The sequence below is a fragment of the Suncus etruscus genome, chromosome 2 (assembly GCF_024139225.1).
Source record: "Suncus etruscus isolate mSunEtr1 chromosome 2, mSunEtr1.pri.cur, whole genome shotgun sequence".
Classification (NCBI taxonomy): Eukaryota; Metazoa; Chordata; class Mammalia; order Eulipotyphla; family Soricidae; genus Suncus; species Suncus etruscus.
The window spans coordinates 66,303,117-66,318,075 of record NC_064849.1 but is presented as its reverse complement, the minus strand read 5'-3'; the positions used below and the strand labels follow the sequence as shown (position 1 = coordinate 66,318,075).

The 14,959-nt window shown below is 45.3% G+C and overlaps 1 protein-coding gene across 1 annotated transcript; it reads right to left on the bottom strand.

The window, feature by feature from the left end:
• Positions 1 to 2,999: 2,999 nt before the first annotated feature.
• Positions 3,000 to 14,475, bottom strand: HAUS4 (HAUS augmin like complex subunit 4). Its single transcript, XM_049768635.1, has 9 exons — positions 14,404 to 14,475; positions 12,151 to 12,293; positions 11,932 to 12,063; positions 11,492 to 11,626; positions 9,008 to 9,104; positions 6,952 to 7,097; positions 6,680 to 6,810; positions 4,083 to 4,151; positions 3,000 to 3,568 (listed from the first exon to the last, which is right to left on the bottom strand). The coding sequence occupies exons 1-9, from the start codon at positions 14,456 to 14,458 to the stop codon at positions 3,385 to 3,387; spliced, it is 1,092 nt and encodes a 363-aa protein (XP_049624592.1). The 5' UTR covers positions 14,459 to 14,475; the 3' UTR covers positions 3,000 to 3,384.
• Between the last annotated feature and the right edge of the window lie 484 nt (positions 14,476 to 14,959).

Genomic DNA, 14,959 nt, shown 5'->3' with positions numbered 1-14,959 from the left:
CAATCAAAGTCAGTAAATGAACAGTAGGACCGTCTGACTGGATGCAACTCAAGTGATGGATGTGAACTACACAATGCCAAATACTACGTAGTTTTTGAAAGCATGTTTAACCCTAATCTAACAAAAATCTGAAAAACAATGTCCAGTTTAAAGAAAACAGAGGCTCATAGAAATAGCCAATATAATTTCCTACAAATATGGGGCCGGAGCGATAGCACAGTGGTAGTGTTTGCCTTGCATGCAGCCGAACCAGGACAGACCTGGGTTCGATCCCTGGTGTCCCATATGGTCCCCTGAGCCAGGAGTGCTTAGAGTAACCTGAGCGTCACTGGGTGTGGGCCAAAAAACAAAACAAAGTTTACTACAAAGATGTAAATATTGGGGCCGGGCGGTGGCGCTAGAGGTAAGGTGCCTGCCTTGCCTGCGCTAGCCTTGGATGGACCGCGGTTCGATCCCCCGGCGTCCCATATGGTCCCCCCAAGCCAGGAGCGACTTCTGAGTGCATAGCCAGGAGTAACCCCTGAGCGTCACCGGGTGTGGCCCAAAAACCAAAAAAAAAAAAAAAAAAAAAAGATGTAAATATTGTGTGTATCTGCATTAATACAGTAACCACCATATCCCCAACACTTTTGGACCATTTTATAGTACATTTATAGTACAGGCAAGAGATGTCAGGAGGCAATGGGAAGAGCACATGGTTTCTGGCACTCTCTAGTCCCCCTGGCATTACCAGAAGCGACCCCCAAGCAGGACTGGGAATAGTCCTTGAGCACTGCTGAATAAAATAATAAATGGACGAGAGATAATAGAGACCTCAAAGGGATAAACTATATCTGATTCCCAGTACCATGTATCTCTCCAGTACCTGGCCTGTTGGCTCCAGCACCACTCCACCTCAATACTGAATTGAAAGTGACAGGCCTGAGAACATTGCTAGGAGGCGCCCCTGGCTCCTGAGCCCATTTGGGAGGACAAACCTTCTAAGAATGAATCTGGGTCACATGCTAAACCTATATACAAACATAACTCAAAATGTATTAAAAATATGAAGTCAAAAAAATATGAAGTCGAAGCTTGAAAGATAGTAAAAGGGTTAAGGTGCTTGCGTTACAAGCAACTGACCCTTGGCTCAACCCCCTGACCACATAGGATCCTCCAAGCCCCATCAGGAGTGATCCTTAAATTAAGTACAGAAGGGGAGGGGAAGAAAAAAAAAATTAAGTACAGAAGCAGTAGTAAGCCCTGGGTACATTTGGGTATGGCCCTATACCTTCACCCCTCACTCTCCCTCAGCAAAAAAAAAAAAAAAAAAGAAAGAAAGAAAAATTCAAGGGCTGAGGATGTGACTCATCCATTGGTAAAGTGCATGCCTTGAAAGATCTGGGTCCAATCCCCATTTTTTTTTATTTAATGAAAGCATTAAGGGGCCAGTGTGTAGTGTGCTTGCCTTATATGTGGCCAATCCAGGTTCAATCCCCGAAACCCCATATAATCCCCCAAGCACACCAGGTATGGTCCTTGAAGCACTGCTGGGTATATAGCTCACCCCCAAAAAATAACAAGGCAAACTAAAAAAAATTTAATGATTCAGGGGACAGAGAAAGAACACAGAAATTCTGGGTTTGATCTTCTGGTCCTCCAAGCCCACCAGGAGTTATCCCTGAAAAGAGTGAGGAATAAGCCCTGAGCAATGACAAATGTGACTCAAAAACAAAAATGAGAAAATTAATGGTTCAGAAAAAGTTCTTACAATAGCATCCATGAGAGGGGAGAAGTAAAAAGAGAGAATAAAGCAAGTTAATTTTTCCCGGAGACGTATCTGTAGCAGCATTATTACATCTCTGCAGAAGAATGCTTCAAGTTCATTCATCTTGGAAGGAGGTCTGAGCAGCGAGCAGGTGCTTCTAAGTAAGAGTAGAGGCACAGGGGGCTGAAGAGATAGCATGGAGGTAAGGTGTTTGCCTTGCATGCAGGACAGTGGTTCGAATCCCGGCATCCCATATGGTCCTTCGAACCTGCCAGGAGCGATTTCTGAGCGTAGAGCCAGGAGGAACCCCTGAGCACTGCCAGATGTGACCCCCCCCCCCAAAAAAAAAAAGAGTAGAGACACTGACCTCTGACACACACACACACCTCCCCCCCCAGTTCTTCACTAAGCTCATCATGGATACCAGCCAGGGCCCTGCCTCATTCTAAACCAAGAAGACAGTAGAGCTCGGGTCCTCAGTTTCACCTCCTCCTACCCACTGTTTTCAGGAAGTCACCCTTAGGGCACATCAGAAGGAACCAGTTCAGACAGCTTGTGTTCATTTTAAAATAAAACCTGTGGTAGGCTCTCTCATCATAACTTCCCAGTAGCCATGTGACACAATGGTACCCTGTACCCTTAGCTTCCACCCCTCCTCTGGGGAGAAATTCTTCCAGAGGATGTCCAGACTACATCCACTGCTGGCTCCAAGTATGCAGGCTGGCACTTCTACCTTAGTTCTTAGCATTCAGCTATCTCTGCTGCAGCCACTCAGGTCCTCCTGTTACCCACAGAACCCTCAATATTCTTGATCACTATTGAAAGGAAAATGACTAGGGCAGAAGCAATTGTACAGTATGCAGGACGCTTGTCTTGCATTTGGCTGAGCCAGATTCAACCCTGACACCCCATTAGGCCCCCTCCAGGAGGAAGTCCTGAGCACCACTGAGTGTGATCCAAAAACAAACAAAAAACGGAAAATGACTAAAATGCTAAAATGACTAAAATGACATCATCACTTTATTCAGGAAATAATCAAGTGTGACGGGCTGACACGAACAATTTGCTATATATAAAACTTTATCACCTGGGGGCCAGGATATAGGTAGAGTGCTTGCCTTGCACGTAGCTGATCAGGGTTCAACCCCCAGCATCCTATGTGGTCCTCCAAGCTCACCAAGAATGATCCCTGAGTGCAGAGGAGTAATTCTTGAATATCTTTAAGTATGACCCCAAAACATCAAACCAAATAAAACGACATCATCTGGTTGCATTTTACAGAAGAAACTCAGTCACTGTGAAAACTGAAGGAAAAATCAAGGTGGAACCAGAGAGATAATACAGCAGTAGGGTGCTTGCTATGCACATGGCTGCCCTGGGTTTGATCCCTGGCATTCCATATGGTCCCCTGAATATCACCAGGAGTGATTCCTGACTGCAGAGCCAGGTGTAATCCGCGCTTTGCTAGATATGGCCCTAAAACAACAAAATTAAGAAAGTGCCTAAACGCTTGTAGTTTTTCAAACTACTTTTCCATATTCCCCTTCCCTATAGAGATGGCCTCAGAGTGGTGGACCTGTTAGCAGGAAGAGAAGGGACTGGCAGCTCTGAAGAAGCACCTCCTCTGGTTCCCATGCTCAACTGTAGGCCTTGTTAAATTCCTGAAGCATCCAACGCTTGTTTTCAGTTGTCTGCTTGAGTTGTGAGTACTCTTTTACCAGTCTGTCAAACTCCTCCCCAAGGACCTCATAGGTGTTCAGGACCTGTTGGGACTTCTCCATATCCTGCTCTTGTAGGTGAATCGCCCCCTTCAGACGGTCCCTAAGAGACCAGACACAGAAAGTAACATGAAGATCTTGCTTTTCCCTAAGCAGGATGAGAAGCTCTCTAAAATGAGCCATTAAAGTCAGAGCGATAGTATATTAGGATGGATGCTTGCCTTGCACATGTTCAACCTAGATTTAATCCCTGCATCCCCTAAGACTCCTGGATATTGCCAGGAGTAATCTATGAATGCAGAGCCAGGTGTATGCCCTGAGTATCATCACTGAGTGTAGACACTACACACACACACACACACACACACACACACACACACACACACACACACACACACACACACACACACTTCGTTTGCAGAATGTGGGAACTAGATTTGAATAGTTGTGCCAGGCTTTACAATTCTAACCGAATGAGACGATGAACACACACACACACACACACACACACACACACACACACACACACTGTAGACACTACACATACACACACACAGCTCGTTTGTAGAATGTGGGAATTGGATTTGAATAGTTGTGCCAGGCTTTACAATTCTCACCGAATGAGACGATGAACTTCAACTTTCTCAGGAGTGTAAGTGTCACACAAAATCTTTAGCTCTTCCATCCTGACAGAGGAAAGAAAAAAATGTCAAGCCAAGGATACCAATAGCAGCAATTAGGACTGGGGCATGGTGCCTGCCCATGCTTGGGTGGAGACTAAGTAGGCAAGAAGAAACATGATCACATCAAACTTCTGAACAATGCATTTCACAAGAAGGATGCTATTTCAGGAGACTTGGAATGAAATATTTGGAACCAGCAAGACAGCTCAAGTGGTAGAAAGCATGTTCAGCAAGTTCAGGGTCAAGTTCAATCCCCAACTTAATAACCTCCAAGTACAGCCAGATGTTATTCTAGGTAGCCCTCAAGCACCTCTAAGCATGGCCTCTAGAGCAGGGGTCTCAAACTCAATTTACCTGGGGGCCGCAGCAGGCAAAGTCGGGGTGAGGCAGGGCCGCTTAAGAGATTTCGCTTACCGAATATTTGCAATAAAACATTGCATTAGTAAGAAAAAAAATTGCAAAAAATTGCATTAAACATTTGCATACCCCAAACGGAACTGCTCGGGGTATGCGAATGTTTTTTTTTTTTTTTTTTTTTGGGCCACACCCGGCGGTGCTCAGGGGTTACTCCTGGCTATCTGCTCAGAAATAGCTCCTGGCAGGCACGGGGGACCATATGGGACACCGGGATTCGAACCAACCACCTTTGGTCCTGAATCGGCTGCTTGCAAAGGCAAACGCTGCTGTGCTATCTCTCCGGGCCCGTATGCGAATGTTTAATGCAATTTTTTTCTTACTAATGCGATTTTTTTGTTTTGTTTTGTTTTTGGTTTTTGGGTCACACCTGGCAGTGCTCAGGGGTTACTCCTGGCTCTATGCTCAGAAATCGCTCCTGGCAGGCTCAGGGGACCATATGGGATGCTGGGATTTGAACCAATGACCTTCTGCATGAAAGGCAAATGCCCTACCTCCTTGCTATCTCTCCGGTCCCTACTATGCGATTTTTTTTTTTTTGGTTTTTGGGCCACACCCGGTAAAGCTCAGGGGTTACTCCTGGCTATGCGCTCAGAAGTCGCTCCTGGCTTGGTGGACCATATGGGACACCGGGGGATCGAACCGCGGTCCGTCCAAGGCTAACGCAGGCAAGGCAGGCACCTTACCTCTTGCGCCACCGCCCGGCCCTACTATGTGATTTTTATTGTGATTATTCGGTAAGTGAATAATCACAAATACTGTGATATCTGAAGGCTGGCCCCAGGCCACAAAATGTTGTACGGAGGGCCGCAAACGGCCTTCGGGTTTTGGGACCCCTGCTCTAGAGGGGCCAGAGAGATAGTACATCGGGGAGGGTGTTTTTCTTTTCATGTTGCTGACTGGGGTTCTAGCCCTAGCATCCCACGTGGTCCTCCAGCACATCCAGGAGTAATTCCTGGATTAATTCAGGAGTGTCCTCTGAGCACTGCTGGGTGTCAAAAAACCCCAAATAAGTAAGTAAATGGGGGGCCCGGAGAGATAGCACAGCGGCGTTTGCCTTGCAAGCAGCCAATCCAGGACCAAAGGTGGTTGGTTCGAATCCCGGTGTCCCATATGGTCCCCGTGCCTGCCAGGAGCTATTTCTGAGCAGACAGCCAGGAGTAACCCCTAAGCACCGCTGGGTGTGACCCAAAAACTAAAAAAAAAAAAAAAAAAAAAAAAAAAAAGTAAGTAAATGGGGGCTAGAGATAGCTCCATTGGCTGAGCAGATGTTTTGCATGCAAGATGTGCTGGTTTGATGGTCCCTAGCAATTCCAAGAGTGAATTTGATCCCTAACACTGCAAAAACATAAAAAACAAGTAAAGTAGGGCTGGCTCCTGAGCCTGCCAGGAGCAATTTCTTTCTTTTACTTTTTCTTGGTTTTGGGGTCATACCCAGCAGCGCTCAGGGGTTACTCCTGGGTCTATGCTCAGAAATCACTCCTGGCAGGCTCAGGGGACTATATGGGATGCCAGGATTCAAACTATCATCCTTCTGCATGCAACGCAAATGCCCTACCCTACCTCCATGCTATCTCTCCAGCCCTATGCCAGGAGTGATTTCTGAGCACAGAGCCAGTGTAGTCCAAAAACAAAAATAAAAACAAAAAAAAAAAAACAACAAAAGAAACAAGTAGAACTTAGTTTTATACTAAGTTCCTCCCCATGTGGGGAGTTCCTTTCCCTTGTCTTTACTTTCTAATAAACTTTTCTACACTCTTAAAAAAAAAAAAAAAAAGTAAAATTAAAAACTCAAGAATGCTGAAAGCTTTTGGATAATACAAAGGCTATACTGCTATATAACTTTTATTGAACACCCACACATGCCTAGCAGAATGGAGAAAAAAGAATTTGGGAGGTGGTTCCAGAGACAAAACTGAGAGGGCTAGAATACATGCAGTACCATCAGGGGCAATCCTGGCACCAAAGATTTCCCCATATACTGCCAGTTGAGGCCCTAAGACCAAATCATTCCCCCAACAAAAGTGATGATTTAAGGAAGTTGAGGGGAGGGATTAGATAGTACATGAGACATGAGACAGCATCCCTCAGGTCCAATAAAAGCCAAAAAAGTTCACCTCAGCTTCAGGACCATGGCAGTGCATTTGACCTCCAGGTACTGGGCGTTGATGTGGTCCAGCTCAGACTGTGTCTTTAGCCGGTGCTCCTGAAGCAGTCTCTGCAGCAAGGCCAGGCAACGAAGAAGCACCTGAACCACCCCCAAAAGGAAACAGAGCAGGAAAAGGGAATGAATAAAATACAGAAGAAAAGGCAGATCTGATATCCATGTGCCCACAATGCACTCCTGGGACAAGGTATGAGGCCAATGCCAGCCCTCTGCTCAGCACACCTCAGAGTAGGTGGCACTCTTCTTCTCCAGCAGCACCATCTGCTCCTTCTGCTGACTCCTGGCATCCTCATACTGCTGCTTCTCATCTACCAGGGCTTCTGCCAGTTTACACACCTTGGCTGCCTTCAGCATTTCACTGTCTGAATCTAGGTAAACACACAGAACAATGGATAGAAAAAAACCCAGTCACCATACCCTTCTGAAGCCCCTTCTGCCCCTATGCATCAAGCTGTGTGCATCCTGTCTTCTACCAGCTTGTTAACATGGCCCAATTCTTGGGCCCGGAGAGATAGCACAGCGGCGTTTGCCTTGCAAGCAGCCGATCCAGGACCAAAGGTGATTGGTTCAAATCCCGGTGTCCCATATGGTTCCCCGTGCCTGCCAGGAGCTATTTCTGAGCAGACAGCCAGGAGTAACCCCCGAGCACCGCTGGTGTGGCCCAAAAACCAAAAAAAAAAAAAAAAAAAAAAAGATGGCCCAATTCTCATGATGAAATTCTCTTCACTATTACCTTTAATTCATTGTGTTCTTTATTTAAGTAAAGCAAATTTTTGTTTTTGATTTTGGGCATGACCAGTGGTGCTCAGGGGTTACTCCTGACTCTGTTCAGAAAATACTCCTGGCAGGCTTGGAAGACCAGATAGGATGCCGAGGATTGAACCTGGGTTGGCCATGTGCAAGGCAAGTGCTCTCCTGCTGTGGTACCACTCCAGCCCAGCAAAATAGTTTTTCTTGAATAAAACTTGTTTAGAAATATGTACAAGGAAAGAAAGGAAATAAGTGTTTAAGAGAGTAAAAGGAGGCTGGAGCGATAGCACAGCAGTAGGACATTTGCCTTGCATGCAGCCAACCCTGGATGAACCCCAGTTTGATTCCCGGCATCCCATATGGTCCTCCAAGCCTGCCAGAAGCGATTTCTGAGCACAGAGCCAGGAGCAACCCCTGAGCACCACTGGGCATACCCTCCCCCCCCCCCCAAAAAAAAGAAAGAGTGGGCCCGGAGAGATAGCACAGCGGTGTTTGCCTTGCAAGCAGCCGATACAGGACCAAAGGTGGTTGGTTCGAATCCCGGTGTCCCATATGGGTCCCCCGTGCCTGCCAGGAGCTATTTCTGAGCAGACAGCCAGGAGTAACCCCTGAGCACTGCCGGTTGTGACCCAAAAACTAAAAAAACAAAAACAAAACAAAACAGAGAAAGTCACAAAGTCTACCGTGTGCTAAAGCACACAGTAGGAATCAAATAACTCTTTGGGGCCGGGAAGGTGGCACTAGAGGTAAGGTGACTGCCTTACAAGTGTTAGCCAAGGAACGGACCGAGGTTCGATCCCCCGGCGTCCCATATGGTCCCCCCAAGCCAGGGGCGATTTCTGAGCACATAGCCAGGAATAACCCCTGAGCGTCAAACGGGTGTGGCCCAAAAACCAAAAAAAAAAAAAAAAAGAGAGAGAGAGAGAACATGGGTTTCTCCACAGTGGAAAAAAACAAGTAAAGAGACATGGAGACAAGCAAATAAGATACATGTTCAAGGGAGAACATGGATTTGAAGAGAAAACCCTTTATTCTTAAATCATAAGAATCTGTTTGTGGGGATTTATTAGACTAAACTCTTCACTATTCTGTTCTGCTCTCCTGAGATGGAACTTATTCTGCTGTGCAGCAAGGGGACACTGTCACGTGGCACCACACTGATAAAAGGCATCCTGACAAAATATTACTTTATTCCATCAGCAAGAAAACAAACTAGCATTGCCCAAGTTTCCCAGCTTTGATTCCAAACCTAAAAATCAAATGCATTGGGGCCAGAGAGATAGTTCAGGTGGGTAGAGCACTTGCCTCTTACGTGACTGACCCGGGTTCAATCCCTGGTACCCCATATGATCTCTACTAGCCCTGCTAGGAGTGGTCCCTGAGCAGAGCCAGGAGTAACTTGTGAGCACCACCAGGTATCACCCAGAACTAATAAATAAATAAATAAAATCTAAATACATTAAACTCAGAAGATCAGGTCAAGCACTTGAAGGCCAGCTGTGAACAGAAATCAGAGAGCTGCACCTACCTGTGCTGGGGTTATGGTAGCAAAGAAGAGTGAAACATTTCTTCTTGAGCTGATCCTCCACTCCAGGCAGAAGCTGAGCTCTCATCCACACAAAATCCTACAGATGCAGTCAAGAGATACAAATAAACTCTTGGAACAGGAAGGTACAGGGCCAGGAGATGTACAGTGGTTAAAGCATTTGCTTTGTACACAGCTGATCCTGGCTTAGTCTCTAGCCCTGCATAAGGTCCCCCATGCACCACCAAAAATGAGCAAAAGTAACTCCTGAGCACCACTGGATGTGGCTCAAATGACTCTTCTCTCTCAAAGAAAAAACAGAAGATAGAGATAATACAACAGGTAGATCACTTGCCTTACATGCTGCTGACCTGGATTAAACCCCTGGCATCCCATAGGGTCATCCGAGCACTTCGAGAAATAATTCCTAAATGTTTGTATGTTTGTTTTTTGTTTGTTTGTTTTGGTCACTCCTGGCTCTATGCTCAGAAATCGCTCCTGGCAGGCTCGGGGGACCATATGGGACGCCAGGATTCAAACCAATGACCTTCTGCATGAAAGGCAAATGCCTTACCCTCCATGCTATCTCTCCGGCCCCAGTAATTCCTAAATGTAAAATCAGGGATAACCCCTGAGTACCACTGGGTGTGGCCCAAAAAGAGAAATGAAAACAAAATCTAGAAGATGCAATCAATACATGGTGATCATAATTTCAATGATAAGCAAAGAATAAAATAAAATCAGGATTCCAGATAGGCAAAAGGGGAGAAATAGGAGCTCTGCAGTCATCTTACTAAAGAGCATTTTGGCAATCTGTAGCAATATGTTCTATGTATGCCTTCTGAGCCAACATTTCCACAGCAGGGATGAATCAGAGACTGCATCTTGCATGTGGGAGGCCCAGCTTTGATCCCTGGCTCCACAGGGTCCCTAAGCACCAACCCCTGAGCACAGGGCCTGGAGCAGCCTTAAGTGCTTCCAGATAGGGGCAAACCCCTCCACAAAGTCCACCTCATAAAAAGACATTGGAAATAATTATAGAAGAACAAAGACATATACAATAAAAAATTAATAAAATAAAATAATAAAATTAATAAATAAAAATAAATAAAAATTTTAAAAAAGGATTGATTCTAAATAAGCAAAAGAAGAAAAACAGGATTTATTGCTATTAGTGTGCATTCTTTCTTTTATTTATTTTGTTTTGGGGCCATATCTGGCAGTAAACAGGGGCTACTACCAGCTCAATTTTCAGGGGTTTCTTCTGATGCTTCTCAGAGAACAATGAGGTACGGGTGGGAGAAGGTGACAGTCTCTCAACCTCCCACATGCAAAGGATGCATAATAGAACTTTGAACTCTATCAGTTTAGTTTATAACAGTAAAATTGTGGAAATACTCTTATCATTTTGAGGAGAGACACATCCAATGGGGCTCAGCAGTCACTCCTGGCTCTGCACTCAGATTACTCTTCCTGGGATACCAAATGCTGGGATCAAAACCAGGTCAGCAAGGCAAGCATCCTACCAATTATTCTATCACTCTGGCCCTGAAAATACTCTTAATATCAATAAGGGTAGGCAAATCATCCCACATTCATACAAAAGAATCTTAGTGATGGTTTCAACTGAGATAATAACACTATGCAGGGACCAGAGCGTTAACATAGCAGGTAGGGTGCTTGCCTTGCATGTGGATGACTGAGGTTCGATCCCTGGCATTCCATATGGTCCCCCGAGCCTGCCAGGAGTAATTCCTAAGCACAGAGCCAGGGATAACCTGAGTGCCCTGAGGTTGGCCATAAAAACCTGAGGTGTGGCCCATAAACCAAAACAAACAAAACAACAAAATAGTAACAATATGTATTATGTGTTTGACACTATGCTGATTGAGGACATAACATCTTATTTAGATTTAATGACTTAAAAAAAATCCTAAATACATTAAGCAAATGTATCATCCTTTCTATACACTATGAGGGCATATACCATTATGTCAAGTTGGACATGATATTTTAAGATGTAATTTTTGAGTGTGATCACCACAAGTGCATAACATTTTAACAAAAGCAATGAAAGTTTTTTGTGGGTGGCGGAAAGGGTCTGGGCCAACTATGCCCAAAGATTATATGTGGTACCAAGGACTGAATCTGGATAGGCTGTATTAAGGCAAGCAAAAACAAAATCAAACTAAAATGTGTTTAAATATATGGAAAAATTAATCTACACACACACACACACACACACATACCCCAAACTAAAATGTGTTTAAATATATGGAAAAATTAATCTACACACAAACACACACACACACACACACACACACACACACGAGGCACACATACACACACACCCCACAGCTGTGAGGGGGCATGAGGCCCAGACACACACACACACACACACACACACACACACACACACACACACACCCTCACACACACACACACACACACACACACACACACACACACACACACACATCCTCTCACCTGTGAGGGGGGCATGAGGCCCAGAAGGTCCTCTTTCTCCAGTCCAAGCAGGGAAGGCTTTTCCTTATCCTGACTAGGACCTAAGAGCTGGGTCAGTTCAGTTACAAGTAGCCTCTGTTCAAGAGTGTCATGAAACTGAGGAAGAACAAATAACACCAAGAGGTTATAAAACTCTTACTCCACTTCCTCTCTCCTCACATTTCAGTTCTTCACCCATTTTGCAAAATCCTCACACATGCCACCCCCCCCCTTCAGAAAACTTTCAGCTGTCAGTGCCCTTGCCCATCAACTTTCTTTCCTGAGCCCTAACAACACACTCACTACCTTCCCCTATGACAGTGCACTGTGTTTTGATAATTAGGACAATAAAATCGGATGAAGGCAGAATTGGCCTAATCAGTCCAGTAGCCAGTAACCAGTTACTGTTCTTTTCTGATCACCTTTTTCTCCTCAGAAGTTAAATTTGTGTCTTGTATCTTCACGTAGTAATCTATGAGCAGCTCTTGAATGACTCTCTGTAAAATCTCAGACCTCAACCATGTTGTCTTATGCAGTCGAAGTTCCTTCCATGCCTAGCAAACAAAATAAATACTGGGTAGGAATCTTGCTCTCTCGCTTTTTCCTTCTGCCTGTCATCCTTTTTCAAACCAAGGCCTTACCTGAGCCTGGTCCTTGGCCAATGTGAGGCTTAAGCCACTTTCATCCACATGCTGTGAGAGACTCTGCAGCAGTTTACTAAAGTGTGGGTTCTGCAACAGATCCTCTTCACTCAGGTTACATGGAGGAAGCTGTTTGCTGCACACTGAAAGGCATATCCCCCATAAGAGATAAAAAGAGAAGAAAAGATATGGGCCTTTACTTTATATAATAGAATATATTTTTTATCCTCATACAAACTTTTAAAAGAACCCTTAGTTTAGGACCGGAGAGATAGCACAGGGGTAGGGCATTTGCCTTGCACACAGCTGACCCAGAAAGGACCCAGGTTCAATTTCCAGCATCCCATAGGGTCCTCTGAGCCTACCAGGAGCGATTTCTGAGCACAAAGCCAGGAGTAACCTCTGAGCGCAGCCGCTGGATGTGACCCCCAAACAAACAAATAAAAACCCCTAAGGGGCCAGAGAGATGGCAGGAGGTAGGGCATTTGCCTTGCATGCAGAAAGGCAGTGATTCAAACGTTGATGGCAGGAGGTAGGGCATTTGCCTTGCATGCAGAAAGGCAGTGATTCAAACGTCGGCATCCTATATGGTTCCGCAAGCCTGCCAGGAGTGATTTCTGAGCCGAGAGCCAGGATAGTTAACTCCTGAGCACTGCCAGGTGTGACCCAAAAAACAAACAAACAAAAAGAACCCTAAGCTTTTTTGTTTTTGATTTTGGTGTCACACCCGGCAGCTCTCAGGAGTTACTCCTGGCTGTACGCTCAGAAATTGCTCCTGGCAGGCTCGGGGGACCATATGGGATGCTGAGATTTGAACCACCACCCTTCTGCATGCAAGGCAAATGCCCTACCCATGCTATCTCTCCGGCCCTGACCCTAAGCATTTGTTAAAAGAGTCAGTAAATCTACTGAAAAATATAAATTTGGGGAGGGGTGTGTGTCACAAACCAGTAGTGCTCAGGAATCACTCCCGGTGTGTTTCAAGGGACCACATGGGATGCCAGGGATCAAACCAAAGATGCCTTCATGCAAGGCAAACATTTTACCTACTGTATTATTGCCTTAACCGCTGAAAACAAAAGTTACTATCTACAAATACATTCTCCGAACAATATTAAAAATAACCAATTACTTGTCTGATCAATGAGACTACTGATCAAGAATGGGGTCTTGGTGCTCACTTTGGCAGCACATATATTAAAACTCAAAGAGATCACACACACACACACACACACACACACACACACACACACGTGTAGTGGGGAAGAGTGCAACGAGATAGCTCAATAGAATGGGTGCATGCTTTGGGGCCGGAGAGATAGCACAGTGGTGTTTACCTTGCAAGCAGCCAATCCAGGACCTAAGGTGGTTGGTTAGAATCCCAGCGTCTCATGTGGTTCCCCATGCCTGCCAGGAGCTATTTCTGAGCAGATAGCCAGGAGTAACCCCTGAGCACCACTGGGTGTGGCCCAAAAACAAACAAACAAACAAAAAAGAATGGGTGCATGCTTTGCATGCAAGAGGCCCAGGTGCATTTCTTGGCCCCATGTGGTCCTGAGCACCACTGAGTGTGGGCCCAAAATACTACATGTGTGCGAATGTGTGCCAACAAACATGCCCAAATTATGTGCCTTGTATGTCCAAAGCACTCAAATTTGGTCCCCATCCCAACACTGCCTAATAAAATCCTATTGGTCCCTACCATCATGGAGAACAGCTCTGAACATGGAAATTACTGAAACCTAGCACTGAATTTGTACTGCCAGGTCTGGCATCAATAGCAAAAGCCTGCAAGATGCAAGATGTGGGAGGTCCCCACAGGCAAAAAAGAAAGAGTATGGGATCCTTTAGTAGGAATTACCACAGTATCCAGAATCTTCTGAGCCATATGAAATTAGTATATATGGAATTAGTATATTTGAAGTTGGCACTTTACATGTTTTTCCCTCCCACTCCAGATGTACTAATTCCATATGAAAATTTGTGAGGGAGGACCAGAGTGAAAGCACAGCAGGTCAAGTTTTTGTCTCACATGTGGCCAACCAGAGACAGATCCAGGTTCAATCCCTAGAATCCCATATGGTCCCTCGAGCCTGCCAGGAGCGATTTCTGAGTACAGAGTCAGTAGTAAGCTGAATACCACCAGGTGTGGCCCAAATCCCCCCAAAGTAAAATTTGAGTGGTGTATCTCTAGAAATAAAATGAAGTAGCCAGGTGGGGACATGGCTCAGTGGTAAAGCATGCCTTACTTACCTTGTTGAAGTATTTCTGACCCTTCCCCAGGTAGGCAGAAATCCCCAGATGCCATTTGGCTTTCTTGAGTCTTATCTGTGGACCAAGTGAAAGAGAAGAAAACAAAAAACTGAGTAGTTGTTCCAGCAGAAACTACATTCTTGAGTTCAAATTTCTGCTGTTAGATTGGGAAATACCTGAGGGTTCGGAGGAAATGCCTAGTATGCACAAAGAGTCAAGTTCAACCCCTGGCACCAAATGGTCCTCAAGCACCTCTGGGTGTTACCTAGTGCATAAAAGTTATGCTGTCTACAAGCTGGGAAGGAATCTCAGGAATTCTCTTATAGGATAGAACTATGTCACATCTCCCCATCCCATCGGGTAAGATCTTTTTTTGTGTATGAGCTATACCCTGGCTGGGGGGAGGGAAGAAAGAGGAGGGAGAGAGAGAGAGAGAAAGAGAATATGTGCATGTGGTGCTCAGTATCCCAGAGTGTGTGTGTGTGTGTGTGTGGTATGTGGTGTGTGTGTGTATGTGTGTGTGGTGCACAGCATCCTGGGAGGGGAAAAAGGAGGG

What these genes read in the sequence shown, in the direction of transcription:
- HAUS4 (XM_049768635.1), bottom strand. Translation starts at nt 14,458, where the DNA reads ATGGCATCTGGGGATTTCTGCCTACCTGGGGAAGGGTCAGAAATACTT. An exon ending in GCCATGGTCCTGAAGCTGAG is followed by an intron (nt 4,152 to 6,679) that starts GTGAACTTTTTT and finishes TTCCTCTGTCAG; the next exon opens with GATGGAAGAGCTAAAGATTT. An exon ending in GAAGTTCATCGTCTCATTCG is followed by an intron (nt 3,569 to 4,082) that starts GTGAGAATTGTA and finishes CTGGTCTCTTAG; the next exon opens with GGACCGTCTGAAGGGGGCGA.